Below are 16630 nucleotides of genomic sequence, written 5' to 3'. Positions count from 1 at the left end.
CACCTGCGTTATTGTTTAATACTTGTGTATTAATTTAGTAAAGCTAACCACCAAACTAGTGCTGATACAAGGAGTTTCTCATGGTCACAATCAGTTTCAAAGAAGATGAAATTAGTACAGTATTTTAACTGTACTTTAACCACTCAAAGATTTTCCATATATTATAAAAACTTTAAGAACCAAACACTTGATTATGATCTGAAATGTCCAAGATTTGTTTCCAGATGGCGCTGAACAACAATCGACCAAGCAAAAAAGCTGAAGCATAGTTAGTTTCCATTCTGCCCTAACCCGAATTCAAAAACTAAAGTCTATGGTTTGTCACAATCTGGAATGAAAAAAATAAACATATTAAGTGCCTTTTTTTGATTTGTTAATAATACATATAATCAACATATCGTACAATTTCAATCTTAAATCAGTTAGGATTTATTTACGCTCGCGATATGTTTCGAAAACGAAATCAGCTGGATATCATCCAAAAAATTAAGTGAGCTACAAGTGTCAAATCTAAAAACAACGAAAAATCGTAACATTAGTGTTAAAAAGAGAACAGATATTTCAAAATGATATACAACAAGAAATTTGCAGAAATGCCGGATTTCGTATTCCATTTATGCTTGAGGGCTTATAATGTAAAAATTCTGGATTTTGTTCCAAATTTTAGCTGTTCATCGCAGATAACTCATTGGGCAGCTTTGTGTTTAAACAAACAAACCTACTACAAATACTTTCTGATGGTATAAGTTATACTAAATAATAAGGTTAAATTGTCACAAAATTAAATGAAACATTAACTCAACTTCAAGGTATATTTTTATTAACTACAAACATTTCTTGTACTGTGCTGTTTAACTAAAATACTTACAGCAAACTTCACACCTATCTTCATCACTACTATCTGCACAACCATCTTGACCACTACAGAGGATAGCTGTAGACCGACAGTGACCATTATTACACTGGAAAACCCCACTAGGACAAGTGTCAGCTGTCCATGAAAAAAAATCGAAGTTGCTTTATTTTTATTTTTTAGAAACCTTTAAAAGACCAAGAAGTGTTGTTAATCTTCAGTGCAGCAAAACATCTAGATAAATGATTCAGCTCAAAATGTATTAACTGGTTTCAAAATGCGTTACCGCTTGCATTTAAAAATTTACATTGAAGTTTCTAAAGCTACTTTATTTTTTCTTGAGTCCAATATATAAAAGAAGTATTTAATCATATGAATATGCTATTATCACTTGTAAGAAGAACGTTTCTCTATTTTCGTGTACTATCTAATAGCTTTATAAACACAGTAAAGAAAATCGAATAAAATTATCTATATATATGGAAATAAAATTACCTATGTATAGTGGTACATGATATTTTTAGGTATACTGAGGTTTCTCTCAGTGGCTGTAGCATTGACAGTTGGGAAATTTCTAGTGGTACGAAAGTTAAAGGTTTTGTGATTGGGATATCATGAAAATATGTCTGTAGAGAATGTACTATATTCTGATGAGAAACAGAATGTCTTGAATCAATAATCCGAGATTGGTTATAATAGCGATTTATAGTTTTTCCAGTTTTATTTTAATGTTCTGTTTAACAAGCTTCATACAGTTGTAACACCACGATCACAATTATGCCTTATTTGTTTGATACAGATTCGTTCACTAAGACAAAGTAGTAAGGGTGGTCATAAGGGTAGGAGGAGCTCACAGACTGTCTTCACAAACTTGATGTCAACAATGGTGCGATGGGTAGCTCTCAAAATGTTGTTAATTATACTAGTGTACTATTATAAGTCGTTATGAAAAGCAACAAATAGTGTTGTAAATAAGGTAATCTGTTAAATTGTTGTAGCATATTTGTCGGGATATACAATACTGTTTGAACTTTACCTAATATTCTAAATGTAGCTGAAATTATAGAGTTCGAATTTAATATCGTACAACTTCATCAAATTTTCGCTCACAATTTTATGTAACCTATATATATTGCTATAATGTCATCCACTCTACTAGTGTTCATGAAAATCTTATATTAGTAAAAGTATAGTATGCTTATAATTGTAAATACTCAAAAGAATTATGTTTATCTTAATATAAATGGCAACACTGGAATAAAACTCGTCAACAAAATATCAAAATACTTTCGTATTATTCTAGTTATCCTATACTTATTTTAATACGTTGAATGGTTTTCCCGGAATTTAATGAATCCATTTTGTATCTTATATCTTATGCAGTCTCCAAAGCCTCTGTTATTCTCAAAGCTCTGTTATGTTCTTTAATAAAGATTTTTCCAGAGATTCACGTTCTTAACTTCTGCTCGACCTCTTGTGAAACCAAAACTGATAATTGACCACGAAGTTGCGCCTTGAATTATTTTTCTTTTTCCATTTATAACCTGCTAAACTTGACTGTAGTACTCAAGACAATGACTTCCAACTCGTCTCATTCCACGTGCAAACATTTGTTTCTTACAAGCTTTTGTTAAAGTTTCTTAACATGGATGAAAACTATTGAAAAACTAGTGCACAGCTGAGAGTTACAGGCAAAATCCCTCGTTCATTAACTTAGAAATGGACTTTTGAATGGCAAAAATTTATATGAGTGGCTCAAGCATATATCTCTTTTTTAAAACACATGATCAACATTTTATCCACAGATAACTATATCTCTTAGTCTAAACCCATTCTCTTACTTGTCTGAATAAGAAAAGTTTACCACGACAATGTTTGATACATTTATTATTTCAATATTCCAAAAATTAACTGTTTTTTTCAACTTTATTACGACAATTATGACACACATTTCAACTCCACACTAGTATCATTTTTTCTTTTCTACACTTTGACACACCACACATTCTAAATCAAATAAGTCAATTCTCTATAACACATTGAATCAGTTACTAATTGCGTTTAACAAGTTGACATGAGGCATATTATGTTAACCTAGCTGTCAACATTTGCCCATTATAGTTAGCCTGGGAGCAAAGATTGAAACATATCAATGTTTTATTTATCCCTGTCCATTTTTGTTCAGAGATTTCGAAGCATTCTGTACACAGACCAATAAATAAGAAAGCTATACAATAAAAAAATAGTTTATTGTTTGTTATTTCTTTTAAGTCGAAATGAGCTTGGAGTAAATACGATCACAGAACAAAAGAAAATGCTTAAAAGCAAAATTCTATATTTAAATACAGATACTGAACTTCAAGACTCGACATGTTTTTTTCTGTTCGTTTTTATCAATCGTAAATGAGATTACTAAGAAACAACTAAGAAACCCACCGTGCGTACACACTTCTGGATTTTCATCACTTTCATCTTCACAGTCTGTAATTACGTTACAAAAGGCATACTCAGGTAAGCACTGACCGTTGTCACACTGGAAAGCCCTGTGGTCACACGACCCATCTGCATTTAGAGAAAAGCAATTTTATGAGTGTAACATGTTTAGATCTTGTAACAAGCGTGTTACAATATTTAGATTCTTCAACCACTTATATTCTCGATTTTAAACAAGTGTGCTAAACACTTTAGACACTTATATTCTGGAATTTCAAACAAACGTCTTAAATACTTCAGCCACTTATATTTTGTAACAACCATGTTATTGTCATCGACACTTCAACAATTTTTATTCTGTAAGAACACATTTTGTATAAAGTATGTTATTGTCATCGACACTTCAACAATTTTTATTCTGTAAGAACACATTTTGTATAAAGCATGTTATTGTCATCGACACTTCAACTTCTTATATTCTGCAAAGTTAATTTTAAATAAATACCACTTTCAATACATTTGGCACTAGTAATTTGCAATGTTTACCCATGTATTACAAGTGTCCTCATCATTTCGTTATGCTCATCTAATACAGCAACAATGTATCGTAGATGTCCTTATCATTTCGTTATGCACGTCTAATACAGCAACAATGTTTCGTAGATGTCCCATTATGCCTGTCTAACACAGTCCCCATGTGTTATACGCGTCATATCGTTTCGTTATGCTCGTTTAATTAATGCAGTTACTCTACATACTTAAAGCAATGAATACTATCATCCTGCTATTTCAGGCTTTCTATTGTAAGATATTATATTTACCATGTGAAACTAAAACTCGTTAACTGTCATCATTACATTCTCGCTCACGGAAAAGTTAAAGTGTACTTATTTATTACTGTACGTACCTTTGTTACAGTGAAATTCATCACTGCCATCTTGACATTCCTGAATACCATTGCAGAGAACAGATCTGGACAAACAAGCCCCATCATCACATTGGAAGGCCTCTTTTGAGCATCCTGTGATAACGAAAAGTACAGAGCTATTATTTTAGCAGCATGTTATGAAATTGTAGATGTCGCTCAGTGAATATGTTTAAGCTTTCTAACATTTCGGTATGACGAAGTGTACAAGTTCTTTAAAAAAAATAAGCAAAGGCCCGAATTTTTACCCTGGTGATTTTTCAAGTTTAGTTAAACTTTTACATAATTTTATTTAATAATAATAAAACTCTTATAATAACATGTGTTCTGTAAAACGTTTAGAAGATACAAATTCTATTCGGTTATTTAGACTTTAAGCCGAAATTGATGACTACAATAAAAATGCTTGAGTTCTAAAAACAGCTCATGCACTGAGAAAATACTGTCATTTTTAGTGATTCACAATAAAAACAACAACAAAAGAAGGTTTTAGTTCTGGAAACAACACATCTATCTGAAAATGTCACTTTAGTAATATCGTGTTTACCTGTTCAGTGCTAGGTGACGCCAGCCAGGAGCATGCGCAGAAATTTAAATTTTATCCCCATTGGGGGGGGGGGGGGGTCGTGTTAAGGAAACACATGCACACATATGCATAGAAATAAACAGCATACACTCGCCATGGAGTCCGTATGCTTTGAGTTATTGGGAACTGCTTGTTCCCTCTTGTGCACGCTCCTGATGCCAGCCCCCAACATTTTGAGTGCACTAGTTCAGCTGTATTTACAAGATCTCTCTTGGTGTTAATATATTCGCAGTAGTTAGATTTTTGATAACAAGTAAATTTGGTTAAACTTTTGTGCATATCAGGGATGTATATTGTTATGTTCTTGTTTCTTTTAAGACCATCATTATTTCTCGTCCTCTGTTGTTTTGTTCGTGTATTAATCTTGACAGTGTAAGTCGGGAAAGAAAACATAAACATCTTGGAGACGTTCCATCAAGAACAGAACCGGTCTCTGCATTAATAGCAATAACGTATTCAGTGTATGTACATATGCAAATAATTCTCAACGGATGCTCATAATCACGTTTTCTATCCTAATCCTCTTCCAAGAAGTCAATGGCCTGGCGCAACGCAGGTTAAACTCCAGTGGCAGTTTTCACGATATCATCGCCTTGATTATATACATATAAGATTTATCAATTGTGCACATTCTCTGAAATGTGCATAGGTTTTTACATGACTGATGAAATAATTCTGAAGAAACATACTTTTATAAGCCAATAACTCTTGCATCTTACTTTCTTAATAAGACTAATTATCGATCAGTAAAAAGAAGTTTTTAAACCCAGTTGTTCGTCTGTCTGACTGTTTGGTGTCTTGAGTCCGTGTGAGGAGCTGACTGAGTCGAATTGGAGACGTACGCAACCGGACTTCCAAAAAGTCTAGTTTAAGTGGATAAGCAACTGATCGAACGATTTAAGTTTAGCAACCATTACACTTTTTTTCCTACGTGAAGCCAACACTAAACGAAAGCGATTTAAACGTCGCAAGTAATTTTTGATTCCCCGTATTTAGTAAACCTACATGGTGAATGCTGCACAAGCATGTCGTCCCGCCAACCTCGAAATAAACCTAGCGGTTTTCTCTATCTATTTTTATTTACTTTTTTTCCATTATTTCAATTATTACCCACAGTGGCTCAATGGGAAGTCTGTAGGATCATGACACTAAGAACAGGGTCTCGATAAGTGTGGTGGGAACAGCACAGATAGCTTACTGCGTAACTCTGTGCTCAACATAGATAAATTCTCATAACTCTGTCTTGGTGAAGTATTTTCAAACAAATGAAAAGAGTTTCTTAGCTCCAAACAAGGTTGTTCACACTTAGATTTCAACACTTGTAGGGAAATTTGTTTTTAATTTCGCGAATAGCTACACGAGGGCTACCTGCGCTAGCAGTCTCTAATTTAGAAGTGAAAGACTAGAGGAAAGGCAGCTAGTCATCACCACTCACAGCCAACTCTGGAGCTACTCTTTTACCAACGAATAGTGGGATTGACCGTCACACTATAACACACCCACGGCTGAAAGGGCGAGCATGTTTGCGAGTCGATCGCCCTAACCATCTGGCCATGCTATTGTAGGGAAATAAATATAAAATGAAATGTAAGGTGTATATATAATGATATTTAAGGGTAGAAATGAGAAGCCATACCCCTTTTTTCTTTTATGAAGCGGATTTAACTTCCTATTGGAGTATCTAAAGTTAATTAAGTCAGTTTGTTTTATTATTTTAACTTGCACTTTTCTCTGAGTTTTAAATAGTTGAATGTTTTGTTTTAGCAAACAATTTTAACAGATTTTAAATTCTGTATGCTGATAGAAAACATTTCTAAACTTTTTTTGGTTTAAAATTAATTTCTATGCACTTAAAAGTTTATAGAGTGATGGTTAATGGTATACATACATATATAAATATATATTATTGTTTTAATTGCCTAATTCTGATAAAATATAGTTCATATTAGCAGAAATGCATTAGAATACAAATCTTTATTTAAAGTGGCAATGTTATTTTCAGTGACGTATAATTATTTTGTCGGTATAAATTACTTCTGACATCCAATTAGCATGGGTATTTTTTTAAAGAAAACAAACCTCCCAGTGGCACAGCGGTATATATGTGGACTTACAACGATAGAAACCGGGTTTCGATACCCGTGGTGGGCAGAGCACAGATAGCCCATTGTGGAGCTTTGTGCTTAACTTCAAACAAATCCAACTTAAGAAAACAAACCATGTTCTTGGTCATGTATGGGGTGCTACAAGGTTGTCTTGAGGAGAATCATTTCTTTTTTAATAGCTTACAACTTGAGGAGTGGCGTCGCTGATGATTTTGATGATTTAATGTTGGCTTCCTATTTGGAGTTTTTGCCAAACTTTCAAGAATTCTCAATCCTTAGCTCGACTATCACAATTTTTATTAGTGATAGAGATGTTGCATTTTGTTACAACCCGTCATGTAATGCTTGTTAAATTTTCAAACTTCCTAATGGTAGAGACGACATATTCTCCTCCACAAGAGAATCATGGAAACCTATGGATGGCAAAGATCTCTTATTATTATGTATTACATCTTTAAAATGTTTTTTTTTTCGTTCTTGCAATAGGTTTTACGTACATTGAATTTCAACTGCGGATGAACTCTGCTTAAGATCCAAACTAACATATTTCTTATATACTGTGACTGTTGTTCTAGAAATTGTCGTACTATCATTTTCTTATCCACACCGATCTTCAGAACTTTAGGGCTAATCTATAAGCTAAGCATCTCACTAATATTACGTAGTTTATTTGATCATGCAACGTAGAATAACTGCTTACAATTCTTTAAGTACAGTTAGAAAGTACATTAATGAAACCCCACTAAAATGTTTCGAAAACAAAAACTGCTAAATTGGAAATAAAGTCCTGAAAACAAAATTTAGTTTAGACGTACTTCAAACATAGCGTGTCTGTTATGCACCAAAATGTCCAAGAACAATAAGCTAGATTTTTATTCATACTAAACTATAATATTAATGTTCAAATGTTTGTTAGTCATATACTTAAAAAAAAAAACATCCTTAGACTTGGTCTCCAGTGGCACTGCGGTATGTCTTCGGACTTACAACGCTCGAAACCGGGTTTCGATACCCGTGGTGGGCAGAGCACAGATAGTTCGTTGTTTATCTATGTGCTTAATTGCAAACACATCATTAGCCTTGTGACTGAAAAATGGCAGAAAATATCCATATCTTCTATAGCAAATAGAACTCTCCTTCAATCACTGTTCTTCATGCAAATTCAAAATATATTTCCTATTGCAAGTGCGAGCTTAGATTCCAAACTAACACCATCAACTTAATCATAAATTGTTCCATTAAATATAAAGTGTGGTTATTTTTTACCTTACTCATGCTTATCGAGTCCTCTTTTTGTATCTGAAGAAGAGAAAACCAGGGAAAGACGATTAATTATTAAAGTACATAGACATCATCGCACAAATTGAGTTTCAAAAAAATAGGATTAACTCTATAACGAATTAGAAACTGACGGAAATAAAAATCTAAAAGTACTAATTTTGTAAAATCCTATGGGGTCCAGAAACCATAGGATTTTTAAACACATTATTTAAGCAAATATCTTGTGAGTCAATTACTTTTTTATTGTTACAAAATACTATCAATATTGGATAGTATATACATTGTTGGCAAAAATGTTTGGGTTTCGATGCAATGGGTGCATTCAGCACAATATAGCACTCAGGTTCGCTAAGTAGCCACAGGGATTTGTTTCCGCTAGATGCCACTGTTCCTTGTCATTTTATTCAGCACAAGAAAAGATCGCTACGGAAGTGAGCGTTTTTAACAGTTGTCATTTTTATAAGAAGAGTCAAAGGGAAATTATTCATTTAAATTCAAATCAATTTATTCGACATGATGCAATAAAACCATTCATGTATACAATAACAACGGCAGGAAAAAAACATGTATATAGACCGAATAACAACAAATATATACTCAAACACGTTCCTCTTTTTATGCGTTTTTTCCGATCACTTATGAAGACTGACGTATCGATATAAAATTTTAAGAATAGTAAAACTGTAAAAAAAATAAGTTTTCCTGTAATGTATTCTAGAAAGGAAGCATATTGATATATACACGTTTTCCCTGTTAACAGTTCAGGAGATACAGAACGTGACAGACAGACTATTGTGTATATATAGATGTGCAGCACATGGCATTCTTTTATAATGTATATATATATATATTGATAATGTTCTTACTAAATTCTCTTTTTCCCATTATTAATCTTGTTATCTTTTTTTTTAAATAACCTAAAAGTTAACTGCCTTATGTTTAGAAGCTGAGATAGGCATAAAGTAGAAAAACTTTTGTTCATGGTGCGTCAGACAGTTTGAGCCTTGTAATGGAATGTGTTAATGTGTATACTGTTATCTTGTAAGAGTAGGAAAGACACAGAATAAATCAGGATACAGTTATGATAGCTTGTTTGTTTTGTGGCAAACCTACTAAAATTATCTGTCACTTATCTCTACCAACTAATAGTGGTATTGAACGTCACATTATAATGCCTCCACGGCTGAAAAGACGAGTACGATATGCGCCGAGTTTCGTAGATTGTGAGTCAAGTGACCTAACCACTAGGGTTTCACTTTAAATAGAAAAATAAGGTATAAAGTTCAAATAATTTTAAATTATGAGTTAAGTAATGAATGTTAGTAATAGATATATTTTATTTCTACCTGAGTATCTGTTATTGTAATTCTAGTTAAAATTAGCATTGTTAACAGTATGAAGAGGAATCCAAAATTTTCACTCGCCAAGACTGTATGGAAATCTAAGCACTTTGTTTTAGAAGAGTAGGATAAAAGATTTACAACGTTCGAAACTTTTCCTACAATAGTTTTTTCGCCTTTGAAAGATGAATGAAGAGCTTCAACGATGCATGAAAGTGAATGAGAAAGTCATGAGAAAATAGCAGTTTAGAATCCCACATATGTAATTTAGCAAATAAAAAAGCCTGCTTATAGTAACAGGATAACTCTGTGTGATATGATTGGAATATCTCTTGCTGGTAGGATCGTTGGTACTTCGCCATTGATGAATTAACATAATAAAACCTGAATACCACTATGTGATTAATATTGAGTTGGGTACAAGTAATGAGCGAGGTTCTCTCATGTTCTTTCACCTATTATTGTGTTCCTTCATTGTTTTTATCTCATAAAGTTTAAATATAATTAATTTTTAGGCAAATTTATCCCCATTTCCATTTAAGCCTAATTCTCGTCTTCTTCTCATAACTCGTCTATCTCAGTTTATTTTCTATTCCTTGTATTTAAAAATTTACTATCTCGTGGCGATTTCTTTTTATTATTTAATTATAATTTCGGGTTCTCTCTGTAATAAGTGAAATTGGTAATTTTCTGAACTCCACTTTAAGTATAGTTTTAGAATTATTGTGGTGATTAGATTTATACCACTGTAGTGGCTGGTGGTGTCTTTCGACGAGTACTAGCGTTCAAAATTTATAAGTAGCAATAAATGTGACAAACAAAATATTTGAGTTTTGAGAATAGCGCTCGTAATAATCCTCCACGTTAGACATATTTGACACAACCAAGTTCTCGTCTGTGGGTCCTGCATTTGATTTCGTTGCGTCATCATTAAATAATGCATAAACATTGTGAATTTTTAGATTATTAAAGAACATAAACCCATCTCTGTTAGTGACACGTGATTACTAAGAAAAATGTTTTATTTTTATTTTCCCGTAATTGGATCTTCTGTTAACTATTATTTAATTCTAAAATTAGGAGTCGATCGTACAGAAGTTAGTGGCTGTTTTGGTCATCCCAATATCCGGCAAACGATAAAAATCAAGAACACTACCTTTCAACAATAGCTTTGTTTTATAACTTTCGAAAAATACAACTTCTGATTTCATTTGTTCACCAGTTGCAGGGAAAATCTTGATTTGAAAATGAATTCTTCCCATTCCCCCATTTGTGTCAAGATTTTGGTGAAAGTCCATTGCTTCTTGCAAAGTAGTTTATCTATAGAAGACCTACTCAATATACACTGGAATAATGTACGAAAACCATATTACATGTGCAAGGTTGGAAGCTTTAATGTTTGCATGAAATGTAAACATTGAGAACGCAGTCACTACGGGGTTCCCATTGAAGTTAGAGCAGTAAGAAGGAGAACCAATCAAAATAGGACAAGAAAACCGCGAAGCGGAAGGAGTAATACGACTAAGATACTCTATTCTTCTCTTTCTAGTTACTTTCATTGTCTTAGATCTTTCAATAATCGACAAACTTAAAAATTATTAATAAGTCATAAGAAATAGTTGAATAACGTTATTATTGTTTGTACTAAGTGCGCAGAATGTTCTAGATGTCATAACATGTTGAAGACCATTTTTATAGTACAAATCAAGGTCAAAATTGAATAACCTTCAGTAAAAGTAGTCTTACTTTGGGAAGAGTTTTGAACAAAACTAAAATAACTTTTTGAAAGTTTCATTGGGTTTTTGATGAGTGAGATCGAACCCTATTCTTATATATCAGAAATTGGTCAATCAGATTTTCTCTTGTTCGAAGTTGCCATCAAAACATGGGAATTTCTGTAGAGTTAGAAATAATCTAAGTATATAAATCGCTAAATTAAAATCTTCCATTTCGCTAATACAAGCTATGCTATTAAATTGCTGTAGTTGGAAACTTAACTATACAACCCAAGTTTTTTACCACCTGTATACCACATAGAGTGAAAACGTGCAGTTCGTGACTTACGCTTTGGTTCACAATTGTCTTCGTCGCTTCCATCTGGACAGTTATTTAGTCCATCACAAACAAAATACCACGATATGCAGTGCCCACTTGTACACTGGAAGGTGTTATTAAGACAGCCTAAAATGAGAAAATAACAATTATATTTTTAATGCTGAAATAAATATAATGTACCCTCAAGTTAATCCTATCCATAAATCACTGCAACTAAAAAGCTTAAATGTGAACTTAATTTATTCTGTGTACAAACTTAATATGTTCTAGTTTACAAGTATGTTTTTCGTTCATTGTGTTTCTAGCCCTAAACATATGTACAACTGTACTTATCAAGCATAAATATTAACATAAGTTCTCCTACGTACAGACTTATACTGATCTAGTTTTCAAGTGCAAATTTCAGTAAGTGTTTTTTTAACCCTAAACATATGTAGTTAACAAGCATAAACAAGTTTCCGTTTTTACTTGTCGCGTTCATATGATCTAATACTTTACATGTTTTCACTTAGAGATAAGATTTCTACAACTACACGAGATCTAACCCTGGATTATCATAAATGAATCCAATCAGTTTGTCTTGATTGATTAAAGTATCTTAGAAACAATTTTAAACTACATAGTTATGTCAAAGTAGGAAACCTGAAACATTTATTATCATTATTAATATCTAATTAGAAAAAATATTAAGAACAAAAAGGGACAAAATAATTACTATATTACATTACGCAGTAAAAAAATTAGTATTGTAAATCAACACAAACACTGTGTTATTTCAAAGCAATACAAAAATTATGTTCGCTAAACACAGAGCTATGGGAACTATAACACAATATATTATTACAGCGATATAAACACGTACGTTTTTGTGTTTTTTAACAACACAAATTACGAGCGATTTTCAATTCTAAATTGTGTTTATTTAAATACATTGTTGTGTTATGAAGTCACATTTTCATTATGAATCCTAGTTTGAACCGTGCAGAAGCAACGCATGGTGGAAACGAATTGATCGTCCGAATAGGTAATATATGAAATATTGTTTTAATGCAGTGTTAGTACTTTAACTTATGTTTTAAATTCGTTAGTTTACTAATATTATTATGTATGTATAAGCTGTTTAAAATTCCACACAAATATTGTGCATTAGCCAACATATTTGTGTCTGAGTTGTTTTAAACTTAAATTATATTGTTTCTAGCTTTAACATGTGTTGCAGCCATTCAAACACAAGAGTTATACTCCACAGCAAAAGTTATGTTTTTTATAAAACAAGTGTTGTTTTTTGTTTTATTTTTATTTTTTCACAAGAGAATAGAACTAAACATTGAGTTTTTGTCATCATTACTTTTGACAGCAATATTATGAAATTCTCAACAGACTGGCCAATAATTATTATTTGAAGCTTCAACTCTTTAGCGAAAATGTCATGCTAAGAATATTCCTAGTGATCTTTTTCAAGATATTGTGTATGGGTACTTACAAAAAAATTACTACTCTTTACTTAAAAGGCCGGAACACAATCAAATTGTAAGGACGTCCTAATTACATCACTTAATTAGTTATTCACACAGGTCGATCATATCCCTATGTTAATGTTATATATATATATACATAAACATATTTAAGCAGATGACATTTTCTGTCACATAAAAAATATGTCTTTATACTTTACCAAACCTATTACTATAAACATAAGAGAAACGTCTATAATTGTGTCACGAAACTGTTATATGAAATAAATAAAACAACGACTTCCTATGATATCTACATAAAATAATACAGCTTAAGTTTACTAGCGTAATAAAACCTAATCCTAAGATTTCCAGAACTGGGTTGCAATACGTGAGTCATTGCAACAACAACAACAAAGAAAGGGGAACAGACATGAATCAGAACACTTTGAAATATAAATATTCCAGTAAATTAGTTTTGCTAAGAAAATATACATCATTCCCTGAGGATTTCATTAACGAATGATTTTTCACAGCATTTGCTTAACAAGAAACACATTTTTGGTAAGACGCGTTTAGTAAAATAAAACGGACTTGAGAATATTATTTTTATCTATTTCAAATATTTATTGTGTATTATATTAAATAATACAACTACGAAGACAAGAATAATGGAGAGTATCCAGGTTACGATGTTTGTTTAACATATTTACCTGTGAATTCTGCGTTACACCTGGAAGACTTTGAAACACACTCACAAACTCCACTGATGCAGGCACTGTGAAGATCTCTTGCTTGACACTGACCACTAGAATCACATGGTTTACCAAGCGAAACTTTATGATGGGGAGCCCTCTTTTTAGTGATAACTTCGTCTGTCTTGTTTTGAAAAAGTTCTTCATTTTCTTCTGAAATTTATAAATTGGCACCAAATAAAAGACAGATACGAAAGTATTACTCAAAATAACACCAGACAGTTAAGGCATTTAAATTATACAGAGTGCGATTTACTAAAAAAACAAACTGGTTTTTACTTATCTTTATCTGGTTAACCCACAAAGAGTTACTGTTCTAAACTCGACGTAAGTTAAAATCGCCAAGCTGTAGCCGGCCATAAATGAGCACAGTTAGATATAAAGTCGCAGTGAATGCCTAATCTCAATAACTACAGAAAAAAACAACAACAGAAACCATTACCAACTGTGCCGATAGTGTGATTGCGTTTAGAATGGTAAATGCTGCAACGTGTTTTGTACGACGTTAGTCTGAGCTTCTCAGAAATGAATTATGTTTCATTCTAATATATAAGGAATCCAAACCTGATCGATAAATATTGATTTACAGTGGGTTTTTAAATATACACACGTTCAGCCGTAAACTACGCTGGTTGTTGGTTGGCCTTTATCAGAAATTCCCAAAATGGAACTTATGTGGAAGTTGTAGATCACAGTAGTAACAAATACAGTCGTGTGACATCAAGCTTTGCTGAGCAAGCCCAACCTTCTCAGATGTTATTGCGTTTAGGGGCCAAAACACCTTTAGCAGCGAGGAAACTGAATACCTATGGTCTTGAAAGGTTTTTCAGCTTGCCTGTTGCTCCTTTTTAATGTTATTTTAATTTTTGTTATTGTTGGTTTTAGAGAATTCGCTGTTGGAAGTCGTAAGATAAATGATTGGCACGACAAATTGGGGAAAAAATGATGGTTGGTTCTGAGAGGGGCAAGCAACTACTACAGTTTCTCTACAAAACCTAGATTTGGATTCGGTCTACGTACAATATAGTTAGATATTTTTTTGTAAAATGATTGGTTTTTTTTTTTTTTTTTTTCACAGGTCAAGTGTTTATAGATACAGCTGGCAATAGCCAGTTATGATCCTGTAAAATATGTCAAGTGTTTATAGATACAGCTGGTAATAGCTAGTGATTATTCTGTAAAATATGTCAAGTGTTTACAGATACAGCTAACAATAGTTAGTTATGATTCTGTAAAGCATTTTAAGTATTTGTAGATACAGCTAGCTTACAGGGTCATAACTAGCTATTGCCAGCTGTATCTTAAACAACTGACATGTTTTACAGGGTCATAACTAGCTATTTCAAGACATACAGGTCGCATGCAAGCGATTTGGAATATAGTATGTTTTAGACTAGCTAATATTTTCATTTCGTACTTGTACTGTGTGTTACAAGAACCATAGAGGTATATCTCTGTTTTATGTACCTTTTTTAAAATATTTTAAAACTATTTAAGTGACTAAAAATAACTTGGTATGTTTAGTTTAGTTTTAAATTTAATACTTCCAATTCTAGGGCATTCTTAAGTATCTTGTAACAAAACGAGAACAGAGAAAACAAACAGACATAAATTTTAACTTACTGTAATTTTAATTTTACTTGTGATTCGTGAATGCGCTTTAAAAAAATTCGACGAACAAGTTTTTAAGCTCACATAAACGCAAATCATGAAAACAAAGAGAAACATAATATGTACATAAGGTTTTGATATATCTGATATTTATTCCTATATATATTGAAGATGTTACATCGGTTTTGCCTGACTAACTGTATTTGAAACCTTGAATCATATAGAATAGAGCTTGCTGGTTCTTACCTTTAATTAGCGGCTCACAACTTATTCCATTTGTTGACATCATAAAGCCATCCGTACAAGAACACACGGAGTTGTGACTTGTGTTTCTGTGCTTACAGAAGGAAGCGTGTGTTACACACTCTTCATCATTCTCACAAGTACTGTTCAATTCTGGAATACATATGATATGGTTAGGTAGCTGGAAAGTATTTCCCAAAGGGCTAGTCATAAGTGCGTTTAGTATGGTGTTTAAGTTAACCAAGTCATCGTTTACAGCTCACTTTCATTGTTAGTGTACAATAGCTGGCAGTGTGTATGTCTGTAAATTTGCACCCAAATATTTATTAAACGTTTAAAAATATGTCTAAAAACTTAATCTTTGCGGTTTCAAAATTCAATGCCCTGTGTGGAATTCTAAATGGATGTTTTATTTAAACTGCTTTTAATTATTTAGTTTGTTATTTCCTCCTCCAGATTTTCGAATTTCAACCAATCATATCCCCCTTCTAGAAAAGAAGCCTACACATTTTTATTTTCACATACTTGATTCAAATTTTGTTTTGAAATGGCACTGATAATATTTTCTAACTTAAACTGTCGTTTTTTTATTTTTCATGGAAATTAAAACAAGTTATAATTTATTGCAAAGTTATTTATTGCATAAATTAATATTTTTATGGATGACTTACCAGGAAAACATCGATGATCATTTTTTGCCAGGTAACCATTAAGACATTCACACTTCCCGTATATCCATGGAATTATGTAATTACAAAAACTATATTTGCTCGCCAGATGGCACTGCTCGTCGTTCAAGCAGAATTCACCAACTTTAGCAGCTGTTCAAGTGTAAAAGAACCTTTTAGTAAACGTTTAGAAATCCTTAAAAACATGTTATGAATTACCTGTAAAAACTGCTTTTATAATAGCAAGTCTCTATTATTAGATATTAGTTTTATTAATGAGTCAAACTGCTTGGTTTGTTTTGAATTTCGCGCAAAGCTACA

At 32.4% G+C, this 16630-nt stretch overlaps 1 protein-coding gene across 1 annotated transcript in view; it reads right to left on the bottom strand.

Annotated features, from left to right (window-relative positions):
* Positions 1–202: 202 nt before the first annotated feature.
* The window catches only part of LOC106458561 (sortilin-related receptor-like), a 37580-nt gene continuing 21152 nt past the window's right edge, over positions 203–16630 (bottom strand). Inside the window, exons 5-12 of the mRNA XM_022384802.1 lie at positions 16313–16462; positions 15645–15794; positions 13746–13940; positions 11588–11704; positions 4194–4307; positions 3290–3415; positions 869–991; positions 203–328 (exon numbers count right to left, since the gene is read on the bottom strand). Coding sequence (XP_022240510.1) covers positions 312–328; positions 869–991; positions 3290–3415; positions 4194–4307; positions 11588–11704; positions 13746–13940; positions 15645–15794; positions 16313–16462 — 992 coding nt within the window. The 3' untranslated portion in view covers positions 203–311. The remainder of the gene's footprint in view (positions 329–868; positions 992–3289; positions 3416–4193; positions 4308–11587; positions 11705–13745; positions 13941–15644; positions 15795–16312; positions 16463–16630) is intronic.

This window comes from Limulus polyphemus, unplaced genomic scaffold (assembly GCF_000517525.1).
Source record: "Limulus polyphemus unplaced genomic scaffold, Limulus_polyphemus-2.1.2 Scaffold485, whole genome shotgun sequence".
NCBI classification, from domain to species: Eukaryota; Metazoa; Arthropoda; class Merostomata; order Xiphosura; family Limulidae; genus Limulus; species Limulus polyphemus.
This window is presented reverse-complemented; position numbering and strand designations above follow the sequence as displayed.